This window comes from Agelaius phoeniceus, chromosome 2 (genome assembly GCF_051311805.1).
Source record: "Agelaius phoeniceus isolate bAgePho1 chromosome 2, bAgePho1.hap1, whole genome shotgun sequence".
NCBI classification, from domain to species: Eukaryota; Metazoa; Chordata; class Aves; order Passeriformes; family Icteridae; genus Agelaius; species Agelaius phoeniceus.
In genome coordinates this window covers 4,627,274-4,646,525 of record NC_135266.1, presented here as the reverse complement: position 1 = coordinate 4,646,525, position 19,252 = coordinate 4,627,274, and the positions used below count along the sequence as shown (strand labels likewise).

General features: G+C 41.3%; 1 protein-coding gene across 2 annotated transcripts; it reads right to left on the bottom strand.

Annotated features, from left to right (window-relative positions):
- Window positions 1-2,306: 2,306 nt before the first annotated feature.
- FAM3B (FAM3 metabolism regulating signaling molecule B) lies at window positions 2,307-13,894 on the bottom strand. 2 transcript variants are annotated; one of them, XM_077171018.1, is made up of 8 exons: window positions 13,855-13,894; window positions 9,221-9,358; window positions 8,350-8,473; window positions 7,586-7,644; window positions 6,076-6,126; window positions 5,294-5,381; window positions 4,433-4,565; window positions 2,308-2,656 (listed from the first exon to the last, which is right to left on the bottom strand). In XM_077171018.1, exons 1-8 carry the CDS (start codon window positions 13,871-13,873, stop codon window positions 2,567-2,569), a joined length of 702 nt encoding a protein of 233 aa, XP_077027133.1. In that variant the 5' UTR covers window positions 13,874-13,894; the 3' UTR covers window positions 2,308-2,566. The 2 variants fall into 2 exon arrangements, with proteins under 2 accessions (XP_077027128.1, XP_077027133.1); XM_077171013.1 differs by lacking the exon at window positions 13,855-13,894 and having other exon boundaries at window positions 2,307-2,656; window positions 9,221-9,504.
- Window positions 13,895-19,252: the final 5,358 nt, after the last annotated feature.

Below are 19,252 nucleotides of genomic sequence, written 5' to 3'. Positions count from 1 at the left end.
GCCTGTGCCTTCCAGTGTCTGCCCAGAAAGGTAAACACCAGAAGGTTGGGTATTTCTAGAGATGCAGAGGATGTGGAAAACCACTGCTACCACCTGCTGTGCCATCCCACTTCTAAATCCACAAACCCACGCCCTGAGCAATGCCACAGCCTAAAGCTCATGGCTTCCCATGGGATTTGCCTACTGGGGTTAGAAAAAGATGGATTGCTGTGCAGGCTTTTACCTTACTGCATGGTGGTGACCCCATGTGTGTAATAAGCACCCAGGAGTATTTCCCAGAATTTCCCAGCTCAGGAGAATGCAGGAAATCACTTCTTACCTGCTCCTTCTGGTTGGCAACACCACCTGGCATGGAGAACATCGACCTCCACCACTGCAGTTGTTGTTTTCCCCCCAGATTAATTTTTCAGAATTAGGATTCCATGAAAAAGCTTTTCACTTTCTCCCTGCAGGCAGTTCCTTTAAAAGGGTTCAATTGTGGGTGCAAAGTCAAAATCCCACTTTCAAACCAACTCTGCAAGATTGCTGCTAATCTGAATAGTGATCGAAAAAGTGGCAAGTGATCACTTTTGTATGATTTCTTCAGGTCAGAGGGTTGTCAAAGTACTTGAGAGTCCTCTTGCCATATTTAAATACCATGTCATGAACAAATGAAAACAAAGTTGATATGGCTATTGAGCACTGCAGATTATCAACACACTTCAGTTGAGCCCAGGTGACTCAGCTTCATCTCTGTAAAAGTGGAAACACCATGGGTTAAAGACCATTTTGCAGGAATTCATGCTGTGAAAGGTTCTCAGAGTGATTTGATCTTTGATTCAAATGAAAGAGGTGCAGCTTTTACTGTTGCAAAGAATGGAACACTTGTACAGAGTGTGAAGAGCAGAGCAAATGTAAAGCTGAGAATGTTGTACTTCATGGTAACTGCTAAACAGAAATGAAAGTAAAATTTAATTGTAATTGATGTGAGATTAATTGTGGCCTGGAGCAGGAGGCAGTGGCTGTCAGATTGCACAGAGCTCGAGGGCTGTCTCAGAGCTTGGCACTCTTGAGGACTGCCAGCCATTAGCACTGTAATTATGTTATTTTTATAATTCAGGCATGTAGCAAAGGGTGATTATGATGCAAAGGAATAAATGTCCTGCCAGAAACACAAGCACCACCCGAAAAATTATTCTTATAATTAAGAAGAATGACTTAATGTGGAAAAACATTGAAACAGCTATTGAAGTGCTCAGTTTGTACCCACCTCAGCAGCAGCAAGGTGCTAAGGAGCAACCACTGAGTCTGCCAAAGTCAAATTGAGTCAGACTAATTTAAATGGTTTTTTTGGCAGTGTCCCTGGGCTATGGAGCAGTTTGCAAACCAGTAGCAGGAAACTTTAGGGATTGATGAGAGACACAACACCAGAAAGCTGCTGAGAGCACAGCAGTGGCTACAAGTAGCAGCCACGGTTGGAGATTTGAAGCTTTCAAGCTTCATTTGAAGTTTCAAAAGGGGCTTCAAGCAGGAACCACAGAACTAATGTTTTAACATCAAAAAAAATGTAAGGAAATATTAAAACAGGTGGGTTCAGTTTAGGCAGGAGGGAGTAGATGAGGACAATCATCAGACACATCATGGAATGATATAAAAAGAATAGTGATGAGTTATTCTCCATGTAATTGGCTTGGTCCTTTTGGGTTAATTCCATATGGTTGGGGAATAATTAGAATAACAGTGGAATGCTGCAGGAAGCAACTTAAATTATGGAATCAGCCATATGGGAGATGTCTGAACCACAGGGGGACAAACACCACTTAAGACCAGTCCAGACACATGCTATGCTTTAAAAAAAGGGAAATTGAATAAACGTTTCTACAGCTTCCTTTCAATCATGTGCTTGATTCTATATTTAACATGAGCAACCCTTAGGCTCGCATGAAGTCCCTACATTTTTTAATGTAAGTTGAACTTAAAGGAAGAAAAAAAATTAAATCAAACTATGTAGATTTGCAGCTTGAATTAGGCAAAATAATTCGAGTGACTGGATCTTTACATGTTAGCATTGCTGTTCTGTGTTGCTAACATCACTAAAAGCAGCTCAACAAATGTGCCTGCTCTTGCCTTACTTTCTCTGAACAGAAGAAATGTTATTAATAAACTGACATCAAAGTAATTTGCTGTATTGCAAATGGTTTTAGATTACAATTTAGACTAAGTCCTGTTTGTGTATTAGTATTTAAAGGGAACCAAAAAAAAGACATAAGAAAAAGAAACAAGTAAAACCAAAGCCCTAGAAATATTAATGACAATCTATACTCACTTTCAAAAATCCTGGCATTTTATGACTGAGTTCCTGAACATTGCATTTCCAAACCAGACTATTTTATTTTCTCTTCTTATCAAAACACCTGTTTGTTTTCAGATTAGAATAAAACCACAGAGAGCAAAGATAGTTTAAAAACTGTGCATTTGACTTGTTGTACAATTGGTGTTCATATGCTTATTGAGTTCTGGAGGCAATTCATTACAGTAATAGGTATAAAAATATAGAATTGTCTTTATTAATGAGGTATGCATTTGTTCAGATCAGGTTTCTTGGAATACAGCCCTCTATTTGGATTTCAGCTGGCCAGCCTCTGTATCTGTTCTTTGTCTGGTCAGAGTGGTTTATCTGTAACAATTAAAAAAAAAAATCAGTATCTAGTTTTTTCTATTTATATACCAGTTTGTCAAACCTTATACAAGAGGAGGGGATAATGAAGGAGGATTGGGAAGCTGAGGAGAATGTTGCACATCTTGCTTAACATAATGGGTGAAGTTTCTGCCAGTTTCTCTCTTACACAGAGTGCTTTATTTATTTCACAGATGGCTATCATGATATACAGTAAACTGATTATCTTTGTCCAGCAGAAGCTCTGAAATGTGAAGAATATTGCAAAAATATTCTGCACCAGCACAAATTAGGGATGACCCTAACCTGCTGGGAAAAAGCTCTGTGGAGAAGGACCCGGGGACAATGAGCTGTCCCTGCCCAGCAGAGACCAAAGAAGCCAATGGTGTCCTGGGGTGCATTGGGATGGGCATTGCCAGGGGGTCAGGGCTGATGCTGCCCCTGTGCCCAGCCCTGGGGGCACCTCTGGCTGCTGTGTCCAGCTCTGGCTCCTCAGCACAGCAGGGCCAGGAGCTCCTGGAGCTGAGCAAGGGCCTGGAGCAGCTCCGTGCCCAGGAAAGGCTGAGGGAGCTGGGGCTGCTCAGCCTGGAGAGGAGCCCCAGGGAGAGAGAGGGGCCTCAGCCCTGCCTGGCCCTGCCTGGTCCTGGGTCTGGCCCTGTGTCTGTCCCTGTGTCTGTCCCTGGGTCTGTCCCTGGCTGTCCCTGTGTCTGTCCCTGTGTCTGTCCCTGTGTCTGTCCCTGTGTCTGTCCCTGAGTCTGTCCCTGTCTGTCCCTGTGTCTGTCCCTGTGTGCAGAGGTCAGAGCAGGCCCAGGCTCTGCTCCAGGCCCAGCAATGGCCCCAGAGCCACGGGCAGGGCCTGAGCCCAGCAATTCCCCTGCACAGGAGGCACAACTTCTGCCCTGGGCAGTGCCCAGCCCTGAGCAGAGCCCAGAGGGGCTCTGGGGGCTCCTCCTGGGGACATTCCAGAGCCATCTGGACCCAGCCCTGTGCCCTGTGCTCTGGGATGGCCCTGCTGGAGCAGGGAGGTGGCACCAGCTGTCCCCTGTGGTCCCTTCCAGCCTGACCATTCTGTGATCCAGTGATATTCTGGGAAAAGAGCCCCACTGTGGAACTTTGACATGGCTGTGGAGGGAATCAGCATTGTGGTATTTTCAGGGTCCCCAGGATGAAGGAGGAATTGAGAATCTGACTTCCTGTTCTTAGAAGGCTAATTTATTATTTTATGTACTTATATTATATTAAAGAATGCTATACTAAAACCATACTAAAGAATAGAGAAAGGATACAGACAGAAGGCTTAACAAGGTACTAATGAAAAACCTGTGACTCTCTCCAGAGTCCTGACACAGCTGGACGGTGATTGGTCATTAAGTAAAAACAATTCACATGTTGGATAAACAATCTCCAACCACATTCCAAAGCAGCAAAACACAGGAGAAGCAAATCAGATAATATTATTTTCATTTTTCTTGGGGGCTTCTCAGCTTCCCAGGAGAAGAAATCCTGGCGAAGGGATTTGTCAGGAAATATGACAGTGACACAGCATCATCAAAGGACCTGAACTCTGTGTTGGATTTTCTCCTTTCTGTCTGCCTCAGTCACATGATGAGCACCACTGGGCTTACAGAAACTCAACACAGCAAGGGCACAGATGCAAACAGAAATCTCTGTGAAAAACAGCATCTTTAGTCCTCCTGCAACCTGTGGGCAAGTTATTCCCAAAGTTTTGGTTTGGATATACAGACAAATATAAAGTGAAAATGAAACAAATCTGACCTTTTCTTTTTGGATATTATCTGGCAGCGTGAAGCCTTTGGCTGCTATAAAAACCCAGCTTGATCTGAACTTTATATTCTTTATTTCTTTACTTCCCAGTTCTTCTACTAATTTTTTGGCGTCATCTTTCAACCTAGGAAAACATAGTGAAAAAATGAGTGTTAAAAATTCAGGATGTGAAAAATGATGAAGAAGATCATGGCTGATTCATGCTTTACATCCAGCATTAAGCCTGCAGAAGCAAAAATGAGATTTAAATAGTCCTGAGAGCTGTGGTAGCAGCATGACATTGAATTCATCAAGAGAATTGAATTTATAATTTTTTTTCCTTCTCAGTAAGTGACTGATGTTAATACAACCTGTTTGTAACAGCATAGCAGAAAGGAAAATGTATATCAAATACTGTCTGGTGCTTCAGTCCTTCCTAAATAAGGACAAGGGTATCAAACATGGATTAAGTATTTTCCTGGATAATTACCGTATCATGAACTCAGCTAAAATCTCCCAAAGATTCAAAAGCACCTGAAAAATCAGATTATGATAGTAGAAGGAATGAAAACTAGAGACATTATAATTGCAGGTGTGGATAAATAATATTTCAGAGTAAAGAAGGTTGTGACCCAGAGGCAACAGCAGTGCCCTTTGGGGTGCTTTTAAACAACATAATTATTTACCCATCCTAGGGAGCACCAGCACACAGATGTGTGCAATCATGGAAAAGACATGGAATTAAAACTTTTAGACAAGAAGTGAGAGAACAACTCTGAGTGTAGAGTGGAATTTACCATTCCTTTACACCAATTCCCAACATGAATTTTCCAGCTTTTCACCTCTCTGCCCCCAGGCTCCATAACCTCCTACCTGGTGCTGCCATCATCCTGAGTGGCCATCAGAAGGAGGGTCCCTTCTGGTGCTTTCCTGATGAAATCCATCATCTCCCTTGAGTGGTCTGTGGAGTCATAATAACACACATGATTAGAAGAACAGAATAACCAGAATAACACAGCTGGTTATTCCTGGCACACACATCACATTCCTACTCATGCACCCATGGTCAGCAGCATTTTTAAGGAGTCAGGGAATCACCTTCCAGTGCCTCAGAGCATTCTGGTTCTCCTCACTAATAGGTAAGGAAATTTGCCATTCAAAGTATAGAAAATGTGTTAAAAGCTATTCTTAAAGTAGATAATCTTTCCAGCTATGTGGAAGGATGTTAAGAGACAGATAAGCAAATTTTCTATGATGATTTTATAACTAAAATAGAACAAGATATGGCAGGAAAAAGAATTTAGCTGAGTGAAGTATCTGGATATCATATCTGGTTAAGTGCTATTCCTACCAGACTGAAATAATGGAGACCAAAGAAAGAGACAAAACAAAAAAAAACAAAAGGGAAAAGAACAAGATAGTTTAACAAAAAAGATCATTAACTATCTCAACCAACAGAAGAAATTCAGCTTTTCAGGCAAAATTTGTCATCATATCTGGCCAGAACATATTTTATGAACACAGCAGCTGTTTGTTTCTAGCTGATCCCTGTTGAGAATACAAAGTCAAACAGGAAAGAGGAGCATAATTACATGAATCTGTCTTTTCTTAAGGCAGAAACACTAACAAAAGCTTTGTTAGACTCTTTTCCTTACCTCTTGCCCACATTTCAAAAAAATTTATCAACATGAGTTTTCCTGTTTTATCTGCAATTAAAAAAAAAATCTCAATATGAGCAAATATTATTTTATTCAATAGGCAAACCTAGAATTTTCAGCTAAAGCTAGGCATCCCTAATTTTGAGTATTATTTGGCTTCTTTTGCTTCAGTTCTTTAATTGGAAGAAATATGAAATAACAAGTTTAAGATTTGGGGAGAATATTTTGTTTCATGTAGTCTCCGAATCATCAAATGTGACTAAAAATTTTATTTCTTATTTAAAAAAAATAATTTTCTGGTGTGTGCTTCCATGTTTTTATATCTAAATATTCTACAGTAAGTCACAGCCATAGATAGGAAAATTGGTTAAGACTATTTGAATGAACTTAATTCTATTCTGTGCAGTGTTTGATATGTTTAACCTTCCATCCATAATGCACTTATTAAGAACAGTCGTTATCTTGCCTGATCTAAATAGTGGACATTTAAAAAAATATGTTTTGCTACAGACTGGTGCAGGATAATGAACAGATTTACCTGCTTCTATTTGCTACCATCTTGCTTGTGCATTCAAGATGAGTATTTCTCCTTTTACTTTCATTTTAAACTCATTTTTGTATTTTATACCCAGGAAAGATTTTATGATTGTTGGAAAAAAAGGCAGTAGTTAACTGGGGAAAAATTTGGAACAGATTCTTGTCAGTGGTTAATTTAATCCTCAGCAAAATCATACAAGATTAGACAAAGTCAAGATCTTGCTTAGCAATAGTGAGACAAAAAAATTAAAATATAAGTTTTTGTGATCAAAGCCAGCTTGACTGTGCCTGTGGACTCCCTTTTTATCCCCTCTTCCACAAGATTTAGGCATTCATTTTTTCCTGGACTCATTATTGAATACATTGCACTTCATCACCCTTCCCATTCATCTAAATCAAAATTTAGGATTTAGGTGCCTCCAAACCTAGAATAAAGCACACCTGCTGCTTCCATTGGCTTTTACTGTAAGCAAATGCAGTTTAATATTAATTAAAGTTTGTCTTTCTGTATCCTGAACAAGTCTGGAAAAGGAATTTGAACCATGGCTACACCTTGAGGCAGAACTGCAGCTCTCAGTTCCTGCCTCCTCCTTATCAGTGAGCAGCAGATATAATTTATCAAGGACTGAAGCTGAAAGCTGAGTCCTGCTGCTGGAGATCACAGATATTCTTGCTGTGCTACAAGTCTTTTGTCTAATAAAATACCCCACATCTATGTGCACATTTTCTATTCTATTTTCCTCTATTGATTATGAACTTGTCTGTTTTGTTTACTCAGAAGACTGTTTTTATCACACAGATTTGTTTTTCTTACATTAATGAGAATCAAGTTTGCAAAATTTTCCTTTCCCTTCCATACTAGCTGGTAAAAAACCCCACAAAACAAAACATCCAATCCCCCCCAAGAACACTGGTAATTTATTGCAGTACAAAAGTATGTGTCTCTCTAACATTTTTTTCTCTTACTTACAATTCACAGTGGCAATGATTATGCCACTTCCATCTTCGTAATTCCCTTCCTTTATAAACCTGGAATTGAAATAAATATAATATCAGTAAAAGACACCTGTCCAGCAGCTCTGCTGCAAAGTTATGTTTACCAGTGCTAAGTAATTTTCTGATACTTATGCTTTCTTCAGTTATTAAATTCAAAACTCTATCGTAAACAAGAGCTTGAAAACCTTGCACAGTGTATCAGTCAGTTTCCTTAAACAATGACTCTTTCAAAATGTGCCAGATCAAGAAAATATCTCATACATTTGCAGCCAGGAAGATAAAGGAGGAAAAAAACCCAAAACAAACAAGATGAGGCGTTTTTGTGACTGTACTCTCTGTGGATTATATCTCCAGCAAAGGTCACTGGTTTTGAAGGTTATGAAGTTATTTCACCTGTCCAGTTTGAAGAGCTGTGAAAGAATCTGACTTTCAGAAGGTGCTGAGCAGCCAGCATTCTGTAAATCTGCTATCCTGCACCATGAAAATTAAAAATCCTGCTGAAAACTAACAATTGTCTGCAGCTTATGTAGAAGAGCAAAGAAAATCACTGGAGATTAGGTTAAAAAAAAAAAAAAAAGACAGAAGAAGAAGAGTTAAATACTGTCAGATAAATTCTGAAGTTTTCCACCAGAATGGAGCCCCTGGTAGGAGCTCAGTTGCTGCTACTGAGCCAAACCCAAACACCTTTGCTCACAGTACAAAGCACTGGCTTAGGTGTAAAGTTAGAATGGTACTCACTCCTCATCCTCAAAACAAATTTTAGGCCTCCTCTGTTTGCCACCACCACTGAGGATGCGATAGGCAAAGCTCCCAGGAGGGCAGGGGGCCCAGAGGTCACACTTCTGCCTTTTGGGGGCTGGGGCTGCAACAGCAAAGGTGAAAAAGTGTTTTATTGGATGCTGCATGAACAATTTCTACATGGGAAGAACCCTCTAAAGTCAACGTTGCTGAACTCAAACATCTGAACACAGAATCCTGGGATCGTGGCAACTTCATCACAGGTTGGTTTGGGCTGGAAGTTATCACTGATTTCCAAATAGGTATAATTGAAAATAAGGTAATTATTATCTGCTATTCCACATAACAGGAAACAAGGGCTACCAGGAGGAAGGTTTCCTACCAACAGTTTGAAGTGAATAGTTATCATTCTTATTTTAAGCCTTTTTTTCACATAATAACTTAGTCATAGAATGACAAAAATATACACAGTAAACCACCTGGTCAGAGTAGAGCTAAAAAATAATGAGAATTTACTCACACAGTTTAGTTAGTGGTTCAGCTGTTTATCATAAATATAAATTACATGCAGTAGAAACAAAGCTGGAGCTTTACACTCTTTTGGCCACAAATAAATTAGTTGTTCTTACATCAGTGTTCAAATAATTACCTTTGTAAATTTGCAAAAATAGGCTGACATTGTGTTTCTTCAGAAACAGTGTCTAAGAAAAGGTTTAACTTTGCTTTAATTAACTTTACAGTCAACTTCATTCTTATAGTAGCACATACCAAATGATTTCTTAGCTAACAAGCCATTTATTATTTAGCACATAAATACACAATATCAGATACAGTATAAGAAAGAAAAAAAAAGGAAATAAATACTACATACCCCTCAACACTGGTTTCTTTCCAATCTCTTGAAGTGCAGCAATAGATACTGTATTTTGGGGTACATGAGCAGCAACAAAGTATCCCAAATACCAAGCAGCCAAGGATGTCAACAGGAATCCAAATAATCTCAGAACAACTGTGAAGGGGAAAAATAAAAAGGATAAAAACCCACCCAACAAAAACCATAAAAATGTTTTCATAGCAACACAAAAAATCTTGTTATTTTTTCTGGCACTGCTACCCAAACTGGCTGGTTTTTGTTTGATTCACTGTGCTAACCAGAGCCTTCAGAGATGTGGCAATAGATTATTTGGTGCATTCCTGTCTCCAAGGACAACCCCTTTTGTTTCTAAAACTTGATCTTCAAGCAGAAAATTCCCCCAATCACTCTCTTCAATCCACATCCATAATACCTCAAAGAAGTAAAGTTTAACTCAATCCTAGTAGGATTTTGACTCTGAAAAGTAAGTGCTACTACTACAGAGGTGTTTTGCAGTTACTATTGATTTTTTGAGACATGCAAACACTCCAGGAATGGTTTTAAATACTGACCAAGCAGGGAATTCCCTACACCCACGTTTTTAACAGGCTGGGTAAAAACAGCATAGCCCAAACAATCCCTTTCACACAATGAGCTCTCATTGCATTCACAGAATCACAGAATAATCTGGGTTGGAAGGGACCCTCAATCTAATTGATTAATCTAATTTGCCCTTCTTTCAATGAGCAGGGAAATCTTCAGCTGCATCAGGCTGCTCAGAGCCCTGTCCAGCCTGCCCTTGGGTTTTTCCAGGGATGGGGCAGCCACAACCACCCTGGATAACCTGTGCCAGTGTTTTAGCACCCTTGTTGTGAAAGGCTTCCTCCTCCTATTGAATATCTGCTTTTCCTCAACACCAGAAGTGCTGATGGCTTTCCTGATGAAACACACCACCTAATTTATGATGCTGAACTAGGAAATGTCACACTGCAGTAGTGGAATAGGTTGTTTTAGAGGTATGAGTCACTTCCTGATCTGCAAAGAACCATCCTTGAAAACAAGGGTTTGTTAAAGTGGAAAAAGAGAAAATTATTCATTTTGTAGTCCTGAAAACTGAGTTCAACAGGACCAATTTCCAAAACTATGCAGTATGTTTACTTTTCCATCTCTCTAGAAAATATCTTGTATTATCCAGTCTGAACCTTCCTTATTACTGTTTACACTCATAAGAAAATTCTCTCCTTTCCTTCTTTGAACTGCCTTTTATAAACATTAAGATTTCTGCCCTACCCTTTCTCTAGAATAAGGCCAGATTTTTCACTTGTCCTCCTCAAGTCCTGTTTTGCAAGTTCTGCCACTCCTGTGAATTCTGCCCAATTGGTCTGCATCCAAATTCTAAAAAATTCTGTTACTCTGGTTATTCATGCCAGAAGGAACTTTGATTTTTATTTTCCATAAGAGCAGAATTTATTCACACAGGTTCTGTTGATAATCCACCATAAAGACTGATTTTTTCCTCTCTAGCTACTCCCTCTTTGTATTTCTCCACGTGGTTATTCCTGCATTCTCCCAGCTTTAAAAATAAAAAAGCCCAATGAAACATTGCAGAAACATTTGTGTGACTGCAGGGAAAATATTGTGAAAACTTGCTGTGTTTTCATCAAAGGATTAAGTTTGAGAAAGTAATGTAATGGATCTTCAGCTATTATAAATTTCCCTACGTATTACTCATGAGAAATCTCTCACTCCACCACGAGTAGTGGTGCAAACCCACACTAAAATAATACTGAAATTACTCTGACACTTCATTTGTGCAGTGATGTGAACACAAACACTGACAAAGTCCACATGCACAAACCAGGAAGCTGCTGGAACCAAGCAGAATGACACCAACCTTAGTTCTTTTTCAATATTAAAAATATTTACCAGATTTATACTCAAAATATATTTAATTCATAAAGGAGGCCAAGTCACAAGTTTCAAAGACAAAACCCTGGAAGAATGAAGTGAAAATGACAATTTTATTGAGAGATTTCAGTGACGATTTTTGAGGACAGGATGGGGCGTGGTGCATTGCAAAGATGTGTGAGAGCACCAGTCAGGTTTTGTTTTGCTCATTCCACAGTTAGCTTGGCAGGTTTACCTTTGCAATGTATTTGCACTATTTTTCATCATTATTATGGAGCAACTCTGTTGCAAAACAGTCTCAACAGTGCAGCATTTTATCTAAATAGAAGAGGAAGTACAAAGTCTAACTGCTGTCATGCCTGATGTTGTTCCCTGGTGGCTGGGAAAATCATGGAGCAGATTATCCTGAGTGTGATCACACGGTACAAACATGATAACCAAGGGACCAGCAAGGGTTTAGGAAAGGCAGGTCCTGCCTGACCAACCTGATCTCCTTTTCTGACCCCCCTGGGGGATGTGGGGAGGGCTGTGGATGATGTGCCTGGACTTCAGCAAAGCCTTTGACCCCATCTCCCACACATCTCCTGGAAAAGCTGCAGCCCAGGCCTGGACAGGTGCATCTTGCCTGGGTTAAGAATTGTCTGCTGAGGGGGTGTTGGGGGATGGTGCCACACCCAGTCATGAGTGGAGTCCCCCAGGATCAGTCCTGGGGCTGCTCAGGTTCAATGTCTTCATTGATGATCTGGGTGAGGGGATCGAGGGATCAACTGCACACTCGGTTTGCAGACAACAGAGGTTGGGTGGGAGTGTGGAAGGCTCTGCAGAGGGATCTGGACAGGCTGGATCAATGGGCTGAGGCTTGGATCAGGAACAGGGTGGCCACAGGAGCAGGACCTGCTGGTGAGTGCCTCATTGGGCACTGGTGAGGCCACACCTCGAGCCCTGTGTCCAGTTGTGGGCTCCTCACTGCAATAGAGGCATTGAGGGGCTGGAGTGTGCCAGAATGGAGCTGGGCAGGGGCTGGAGCCCAGGAGGGGCTGAGGGAGCTGGGCAGGGGCTGGGGCTGGAGCAAAGGAGGCTCAGGGGCCCTTGTGGCTCTGCACAAGTCCCTGCCAGGAGGGCACAGCCGGGGGGGTCGGGCTCTGCTCCCAGGGCACAGGGACAGGAGCAGAGGGAACGGCCTCAGGCTGGGCCAGGGCAGGCTCAGCTTGGACAGCAGCAGCAATTTGCCCATGGCAAGGGAGCTCAGGCCTTGGCAGGGGCTGCCCAGGGAGCTTTGCAGTGCCCAGCCCTGGAGGAGTGAAAGAAGCAACTGGATGTGGCACTCAGTGCTACTCTCTATTTCACAGAGTGGTGATCAAAGGCTGGACTTGATAATCTTGGAGGTTTTTCCCAACCTGAATAGTTCTGTGAACCTATAATATATTCTGTATTTCATTTAGAACACAAGCTTCTTAAGCATTTTTTGAAATATGCCTTTTAAGGCTCGAGGATTACATTTCCCAACTCTCCTGCATAGTTTGTACCTGGTTCTCAAAACTCACAGAATATTTTCACTGCCAACCAACTTTTGGTTTTGCTTTCTGGGACTCAGAAGGCACCAAGAGACCTCACTGACCCAAACTGCTGGGTCCAGCTGGCTCTCTTAGGTTTACTGAGGTTATTTATCCTGCACACATGCATTCATTTTTGGGTTTCTCCACTGTGCAAACTTCTACAGAGTTAACAGCAAAGCCATAAGCTCAGACAAAGTTAAGATAATCAAGAGCACCCTAAAGCACAATAAAACACAAAGTGCAGCCTACATGCAGGACAGTCAGATTGTACTTTTGTTGATATTGGAGGCAGTGGTTGCTCAGCACCGAGGAGCAACATGGGGACACTGAGCTGCAGAGGTGTTGCTGTGCCTTCCTCACTCCATTTCTGCCACGGAGGAGCTCCCTGAGAGTTACATCTTGTCACTGTCATGAGGCAGGGACACTCACAATACTCACGGTGCCAGGCAGAGGAGGTGGCAGAGAGAAGCCAGGAGGAAGGACAGTCAGGATGGAGGTGTGGCAGGACATGTAAAACAGCAGAGCAGAAGGAAAAGATGACAGAATCACAGAATATCCCGAGTTTGAAGGAACCCACAAGGATCACCCAGTCCAACTCCTGGCTCAGTACAGGACATCCCAACTATCCCACCCTGTGCCTGACAGCCTTGTTCAAACCCTTCAGTGCTCCTCTCTTCCATGGGGAGCTGTTCAGTGCCCAACCACCCTCTGGGTGAAAAACCCTTCCCAAAAAAATCCTAATATCTCCTCTCCTAATATCTCCTCTCCTAATATCTCCCTATCCCAATATATCCTCTCCCTGGAGAGAGCTTCCTGCCCTTCCCGCGGGTCCTCTGTCAGCATTTCCACCTTTCAGCAACTCCCAATTTCCCTTGACCCTCAGGTGCCTCTTGGCAACGACTAAATCACTGAATGTAAGCCCAGTACTGGGTTATTCTGTATTTAGCTGATTCCAAACCCCCACGCAGCCACACCTCGCTAATACACACCCATCTGCACGCAGCTGGGCTCGAACAGAGGAAAAAAAAAAAAAAAAACCTAAAAAAAAGAGGATATATTTAAGACTCGAGCATGACTTATTCCAGACTAAGAGCTGGGTTTTGAGCTGGCATCAGCGCTCTCGCCCCTTCCCCTTGGCTATGGGGGTTTCATCCCGCCCGGAGCGGCTCCGGGGTGCATCATACTCACAGTGCCGGGTCAGCTTCATTATTCCTCTTCCTCCTCCTCCTCGTCCCTCTCGCAGCCTCCCCTGCCAGCACCGGGAAGACAGCGGGAAGGGGAGCGGCCGCCTGTAAGCGCTGCACCGCCCCGTGAAACACCAGCTGGCCCGCGGGACAGGAGAGCACACATCCCACTTATTTCCTTCTTTTCTTTTCTTTTCTTTTCTTTTCTTTTCTTTTCTTTTCTTTTCTTTTCTTTTCTTTTCTTTTCTTTTCTTTTCTTTTCTTTTCTTTTCTTTTCTTTTCTTTTCTTTTCTTTTCTTTTCTTTTCTCCCTTTTCCTTTTCCTTTCCCTCTTTCTCTCTCTTTTTCTCTCTTTCTCTCCTTGCTCTCTTTCTCTCTCTTTTTCTCTCTTTCTCTCCTTGCTCTCTTTCTCTCTCTTTTTCTCTCTTTCTCTCCTTGCTCTCTTTCTCTCTCTTTTTCTCTCTTTCTCTCCTTGCTCTCTTTCTCTCTCTTTTTCTCTCTTTCTCTCCTTGCTCTCTTTCTCTCTCTTTTTCTCTCTTTCTCTCCTTGCTCTCTTTCTCTCTCTCTTTTTCTCTCTTTCTCTCCTTGCTCTCTTTCTCTCTCTCTTTTTCTCTCTTTCTCTCCTTGCTCTCTTTCTCTCTCTCTTTTTCTCTCTTTCTCTCCTTGCTCTCTTTCTCTCTCTCTTTTTCTCTCTTTCTCTCCTTGCTCTCTTTCTCTCTCTCTTTTTCTCTCCTTCTTTCTCTCTCCCTTTCTCCCTTCCTTATTGTTTCTTCTCCTTTTCCTTCCCCTTCTCCTTCCCCTTCCCCTTCTGTGCTGTGGGTCCTTGCAGATCATCTGCTCCCCGCCCCACTTCCACGGCCAGGGAACATCCCCCTATATCAGGGTTACTCAGGCTTTGGACACTTCCAGGGATGGGGCAGCGCCCCACCACCCTCACAGGGAAGAATTTCTTCCTAATATCCAACCTAAACCTACTCTCTTTGAGTTTGGATCCGTTCTCTAGGTGAACCAGTTATTTTTTTTGGGTCTGTTGAACCCAACCCAGGGCTTTTTCCATTGGAGACCCCTCCTACTTTTTCCACCCCTTGTCTGGGATGACACAATTTCCACCACGAGCTCCAGCCCACCCTTGGCTCATCTTTTCTTGTGTACCAGGTGTTGTGCACCATCACCTGGGGGTTTCCTTCCTGCTGGGGTAGCTGGGTCACTAATTTTCATTTAGAGAACTGTGGGGGTACCAGTTGTGGGTTTCTCTGGGTCTGGATTGAAGTCACTTGAGATGGTGTTTCATGTTCAGACTCAGGTGTTTATTATTTCTTATCAGTAAAACAGTCTCACTGCTGTGAGTTCTGCAGCTTTTCATTAGAAGGCACAAAATGCCAACAATCTCTTGGTACAAGGTCTTTTAAGACTGAACTATCCAATGAAGAACTGACACCTGGATTATTTTCCCTTTTAACCCAATAACTGATCCCAAAGAGCTGCAATGGGGACTTTTCTGCCCAATTACAAAATGCCACCCAAACCCATGGAGAAGGAGGAAGAAGAAGCATGAAGAAGAAACCCAGGACAACACCCTGTGCCCTCCATCTTGCTGCCATCCCCAACATACTAAAAACCCCAAAACCTCAATTTCTCACCAAGTGATGCACCTACACTGCTCTCTATAATCTATTTCACACTTTTGTGGATTCTGGTCTATCTTGAAGTCTGGGAAACTTTCTCCATGAATGAGGGTCAAAGTCAGTGCTCCCCTGAGCACTGGGTTTCCACAGAAAACCACTCAAACTACTCAGTGATTCTGCAGTTGCCCTTAAAACCTCTCAGATTTAGTTTCCACTAAGCTCTTTTGTTCCCTCTGCCTCTAATGATGCACAGGAATTATGTTTAGCTCAGCAAACAAATGAATAAAATCCTGCAGGAGGGCTCACGGAAGAACTGCAGCCAGAGTGAGGCTTTTGCATTCCTCCCAGGGCACTGCTGAGAGCTGTAAATGTTTGCAGTCCCTGGAGGAGAGGTGTTCCTTGTCCTTGTCTGCGAGTGGTATATTATAATACCCTGGAAATTGCAGGTAAAACCTAAGGGAGTAATTGATGCAGGTTATTTTCAAGTGTACTGGAGCTTGCAAATGAAAAAGCAACCTCCCACAAAACCTGGGTGTGTGAATAATTAGAGGAAACATGGGACATATAAACTTAAGCAATGAGAAGCATTGGACAGAAAGTAAAAAGAGTTATGAGATGGCAAGAGGAAGTTAAGGACAATATTAGGCTGACATACTTTTTAAAATATGCAGTTACTTCTGCAGGAAGTGTTAACCTGCAAGCTGGCAACTCAGAAAATGATGCCTCTGTCAATAAATGATTGAAACTGTTGAAGACTGCACTTCTAGCCCTCAAAGTAACAATAATCCAGCTCTAACCCCAAAACACTGTATAGTAACCAAATGAAAAATTAATATATTTTTATTAAATCAAGGAATATTAACTAGGAGTTGGGATAATTTAATTTTGAAATAAATTTATTGTATGAGTAGTGGTGGGTCACAGATTCCATAGGGAAAAAATTTAAGCCCTTAGGAACTTTGTCACCACCTCAATACAGTGAAAAACCCACTTCACTGGCCATCAGTGTCTATAGGAAAAATGAAATTTTGCCTGCTTTTACCCACAAAAAAGGGTTCCTCTTCATTGCTGCCTAAACTACATGGAACTACACCCAGGCATTTGCTCCAAATCCTGGTTTGCTGGCCTGCCAAATCCCAGGGATCCAGTGACTGAGGGGATTTTAAGTGCCTAAGGAAGAGGAAACTCTAAAATGTTTCACTTCAGGTATCTCTTTTGTATCTGCAAAAAAAACCCAAACTACACTTCTTTTTTTAGTGATTAATCAAAGATGTGGGGTGCAAAATCCTTCTGAAGAATCATTTCTGATTTCATCCTGCAGACATTCATTCTGTAATTTGAAAGTTTAGAGAAAAACTTACAAAATATTAATCTGCACTCTCAATTCCTGTGAGGCTGTAAGGCCCTTTGGTGATAAGCAGGATAGGAAATCTACTCAGGAAACAAATTACACTGAATGGAGCAGCTGAATGCATCTACAAGGTCTTACTCTTGTCTTATCACCACAAAACCCAGTCAGCAGTGAAAGTTTATGGTCTAACCCAGTTAAAACTACACCAGCAAGTTCCTGCTTGCCCTTTGAACCATGGCACCAACAGAGAGATTTTCTGCATCCACCATCTCACCATCTCACTTGGCTAGCAAATGAGCAGAAGTGTCATTCCAGCCCTTGTAAGAATTTCATTTGTGTTTTCTGCTTGCCCACAAATGGCCAGCAGTGGATTTTCAATCCTGCCAGGACAAGTTCAAAGAATTTAATGATTTAAAAGGAAAGCAGAGTTAGCAAGGCAGGGAGAGATCATTGGACTAAATCTTTGCTTGTAGAGCTCAGAATAACTAAGAAAATAGACCTCCTACATAAAATGTGCAACTAGTGTCTAATTTTACCAAAGACAACAGGGGCAGCAGTGTGGAAAAGCAGTTATTTAACTCACCCATAATTCACCATGTGCCTGTGCCATAATTTAACTCACCCATAATTCACCATGTGCCTGGGCCATAACTCAGCATTCTGTGTGGTGGTGACATGAAGGAGAACATAGAGAAATAGAGATGTAAATGTCTATTGTAATAGAATTACTGTTGATTTTTGTTTGGTTTTTTCTGGTTTTTGTTTGTTTCTTTGAGTTTTTTAGTTTTTTTTAGCCTCCTTTTTTTTTTTTTTTTTTTTTTTAATACCTTCACTGTCTTTATGAAACCCAGGACTATATACTTAAAACAAGATGAGAACTTTTAGATACTTCTTTTGTGGATATAAAGGATTAAAGTCACCTTCCTCAAGATATGCAAAAATGGATCTTGGCTCATTTAACAAAGGGCAAAAAGCAAGCATTGATTACTTTCAGCTGATAAGCTGGAAAACCTGTGAAGTTTGTGAGTCTGGGGTATTTCTGGCCTGCTGAACAACAAAAGTGGTGCTAATTTGTGTGTTTTTCTTCTGCTTTGTTAATCCAGAGAAACATATGGAGAATATATTTATTTGCACTTGATCCAGATAGAAGATGGATACACCAGCAGTCAAAAATAAATCAGCAGTTAAAAATCAGTATAAACCACAAGCCTAGAGAATGTTCAAGTTGTCCAACAATAAAAAGAATCTCATTCAATAAGAATACAGAAAGCTGAAAGTAATGTTAAATTTACAATTAAAAAGCACTCGAGGGAAAAGTAAATAGTATTCTTACTCATAGTACTTCAGAACAAATTCTGGGTTCATGAAAAGAATTTGAAGAAACATAATACCTTGTTTATTCATAGAAAGCAGTCTCATCTAGCTAACAGCTGTAAAAATCAATACTCCAATATTTGTGTAGGCAGTGGTAGCACAGATCCCTGTATTCTTTACAATAACCTGTATTTCTTGGGGAGAGCTATTGAATTCCCCATCCAAACAGATGATGAGTCAAGGTGTAGGAAAGTGGTACTTGTCAGCCTCTACAAGGAAAAATAAAACCAAAGAAACCACAAGCCACTTATTTTTAAAGAGTTTGTTTTGGTAGAGAAAGGGGAGAATAGTAAATGTTTACTGTTTAGGTGGCCATCAGAATTACACATTGTACTGGAAATTACACAGAGCACTTACATTGCCAACCTCCATGTATTTGTGTACACTCCACTGTCATTCTAAAAAAAAAGCTGTATTCTTGCAACAAATTCGTGCTTTTGTGTTTCACACACAAACTTAAAGGCTGTTTTGTCTAACCAGGCCAGTTTTCATGGGCAAAGATGAGCAAGGGTGTGGTGGTGTTCACAGGGAAGAGATGAGAACTGCGACTCCATGTTTCAGAAGGCTGATTTATTATTTTATGATATATATTATATTAAAAGAAAATGACATATTAAAACTATACTAAAAGAATAGAGAAAGGATTTCATCAGCAGGCTAGAAAGGAAGGAAAAGAATGATAATAAAATCCTGTGACTGACCAGAGAGTCTGAGACAGCCAGACTGTGATTGGCCATTAATTAAAAACAACCCCATGAGACCAATCCCAGATGCACCTGTTGCATTCCACAGCAGCAGATAACCAATGTTTACATTTAATTTCTGAGGCCTCTCAGCTTCTCAGGAGAAAAATCATAGCAAAAGGATTTTTCAGAAAATATGTCCGTGACACAAAGGAAGTGTGAATAAACAGTTTTACAGTTTTGGATTCAATGAGCCTGAAGTCTGAGGACACTCTGAAGATGATGATAATTTCAAAAGCATAAGAGAAGTTTAAGCACAAGAAAAAGAATGAAAAGTTGTGAGCAGAGCTGTGTAACAATGGGATCATGG

Coding starts and splice junctions, on each gene's coding strand:
- FAM3B (XM_077171013.1), bottom strand. CDS start 9,422: ATGAAAACATTTTTATGGTTTTTGTTGGGTGGGTTTTTATCCTTTTTA. Junction 4,566..5,293: donor CAGGATGATGGCAGCACCAG/GTAGGAGGTTAT, acceptor ATGTTTTCCTAG/GTTGAAAGATGACGCCAAAA. Junction 2,657..4,432: donor ATAATATCCAAAAAGAAAAG/GTCAGATTTGTT, acceptor TAATTGTTACAG/ATAAACCACTCTGACCAGAC.